This window comes from Engraulis encrasicolus, chromosome 1 (genome assembly GCF_034702125.1).
Source record: "Engraulis encrasicolus isolate BLACKSEA-1 chromosome 1, IST_EnEncr_1.0, whole genome shotgun sequence".
Lineage (NCBI taxonomy): Eukaryota > Metazoa > Chordata > Actinopteri > Clupeiformes > Engraulidae > Engraulis > Engraulis encrasicolus.
In genome coordinates, this window is record NC_085857.1 from 47,174,546 (window position 1) to 47,176,107 (window position 1,562).

Consider the following 1,562-nt stretch of genomic DNA (forward strand, 5'->3'; position numbering starts at 1 on the left):
ATTCGATATCCAAAAAATGCTAAATATCGGCCCGATATATCGGTCGGGTCTTAAGATATACATGTATGGTATGCTATATGACATATCATAATGCAGTTCTTAACTAATGGGAATATTGTTTTGTTGGTCTACCATTATTCAAATACCCATAAAGTGTAAGTGTAGAACACCCATGAAAAACCATCCAAATTTCCTTTGATACAAACAGACACATCATGTTTGTAAAAGTTGTACCAAAAAATTATTTTATTTTCTCTACAGGTTGAAAACACAATAATGAATTTCAAATGTGTGAATATGTTCAGTGAGCTTAATCGCTCACAACAGGACATACTAAGGCGCGATAAGTAGAATATTTTTTTTTTTGGCTTGATTTGGTTTGGTGTTTTTATGGATATATGATGATACAGATACAGACTATCCAAAAGATTTGATGTAAAATCGTCAAACACCTATTTCCAAAGCGGTCAGGACAGACATTCTGCCATTTTAATGTTTAGTCGAAGGATATTCCATAAAATAACTGTTGTGAAAACATTGACAGCATAATAGTTATAATACCCGTCAATGTGTGTAAAATAGAGAGCTACGTACATGTATGCGCCTTGCTCTTTACAAACGTGGTGACGGAGAGACAGAGGTTATTTTGAGGCCTGTTGATGATTTATCGAGGCATAAATACACTTTTTACCCTCTGTAACAGTCTTAGAGCCAGAAGAAGTCCCATTATTTTCTGTAAAAACGCAACTAACGTAAGCGACACTGTCGGCTGACATGTCTGGATTCGGAACGGAATCGTAAACAGGCAATTCCGAAGGCATTGTGGCATCACAGGTGGATGCATTCTGTGCCTGCCCAGTTGTTTCTCTAATGTTGTAGTAGGTGTGTGTATTGTCATTTGAGAGGTCTGATGGCAGATTGGCTCTGGCTCCAATGGAGGACCGATCAGCAGCACCTATTCTTTCATGCAGACCCATGGGGGGAACGTCATCATATATGACTTCCGTAGCGATGACCTAAACAAGGGTAGGGAGAAAGGGGCACATACACACACGCACGCACGCGCACACACACACACACACACACACACACACACACACACACACACACACACACACACACACACACACACACACACACACACACACACACACACACACACACACACACACACACACACACACACACACACACACACACACACACACACACACACGAAAGAGAGAAAGAGAGAGAGGCTTTATCTAAATGATTACCGGTAAATGTTGAAAGTTGGAAATGAATCAACATGAAATCTGACCTGTCTGCTGTTGTTTGTGCCTGCCAGGGTCGTTGTACGTGTCATATTTTGCCCTGGTGATGAAAGACAAACATAATCAGAGCAGAGTCTCTGCAGAGATATTCTATAGAGATATGCCAACATAATAGGTTTCTATGGGCACCTAACGCGACCAGGTTCCGGTCTGCGTAAAGGGGCGTGTCATAATGCTCCTACAATGAATAGAACAGTCCTTAGGTCTGCCTTGGTCTGCCTAAAGGGGGCCATAATAGAACCAGGAAAC

The 1,562-nt window shown here is 41.3% G+C and overlaps 1 protein-coding gene across 1 annotated transcript in view; it reads right to left on the reverse strand.

The window, feature by feature from the left end:
- Positions 1–257: 257 nt before the first annotated feature.
- The window catches only part of LOC134457721 (uncharacterized), a 9,059-nt gene continuing 7,754 nt past the window's right edge, over positions 258–1,562 (reverse strand). The window contains exons 7-8 of the mRNA XM_063209699.1: positions 1,301–1,353; positions 258–1,016 (exon numbers count right to left, since the gene is read on the reverse strand). Coding sequence (XP_063065769.1) covers positions 642–1,016; positions 1,301–1,353 — 428 coding nt within the window. The 3' untranslated portion in view covers positions 258–641. The remainder of the gene's footprint in view (positions 1,017–1,300; positions 1,354–1,562) is intronic.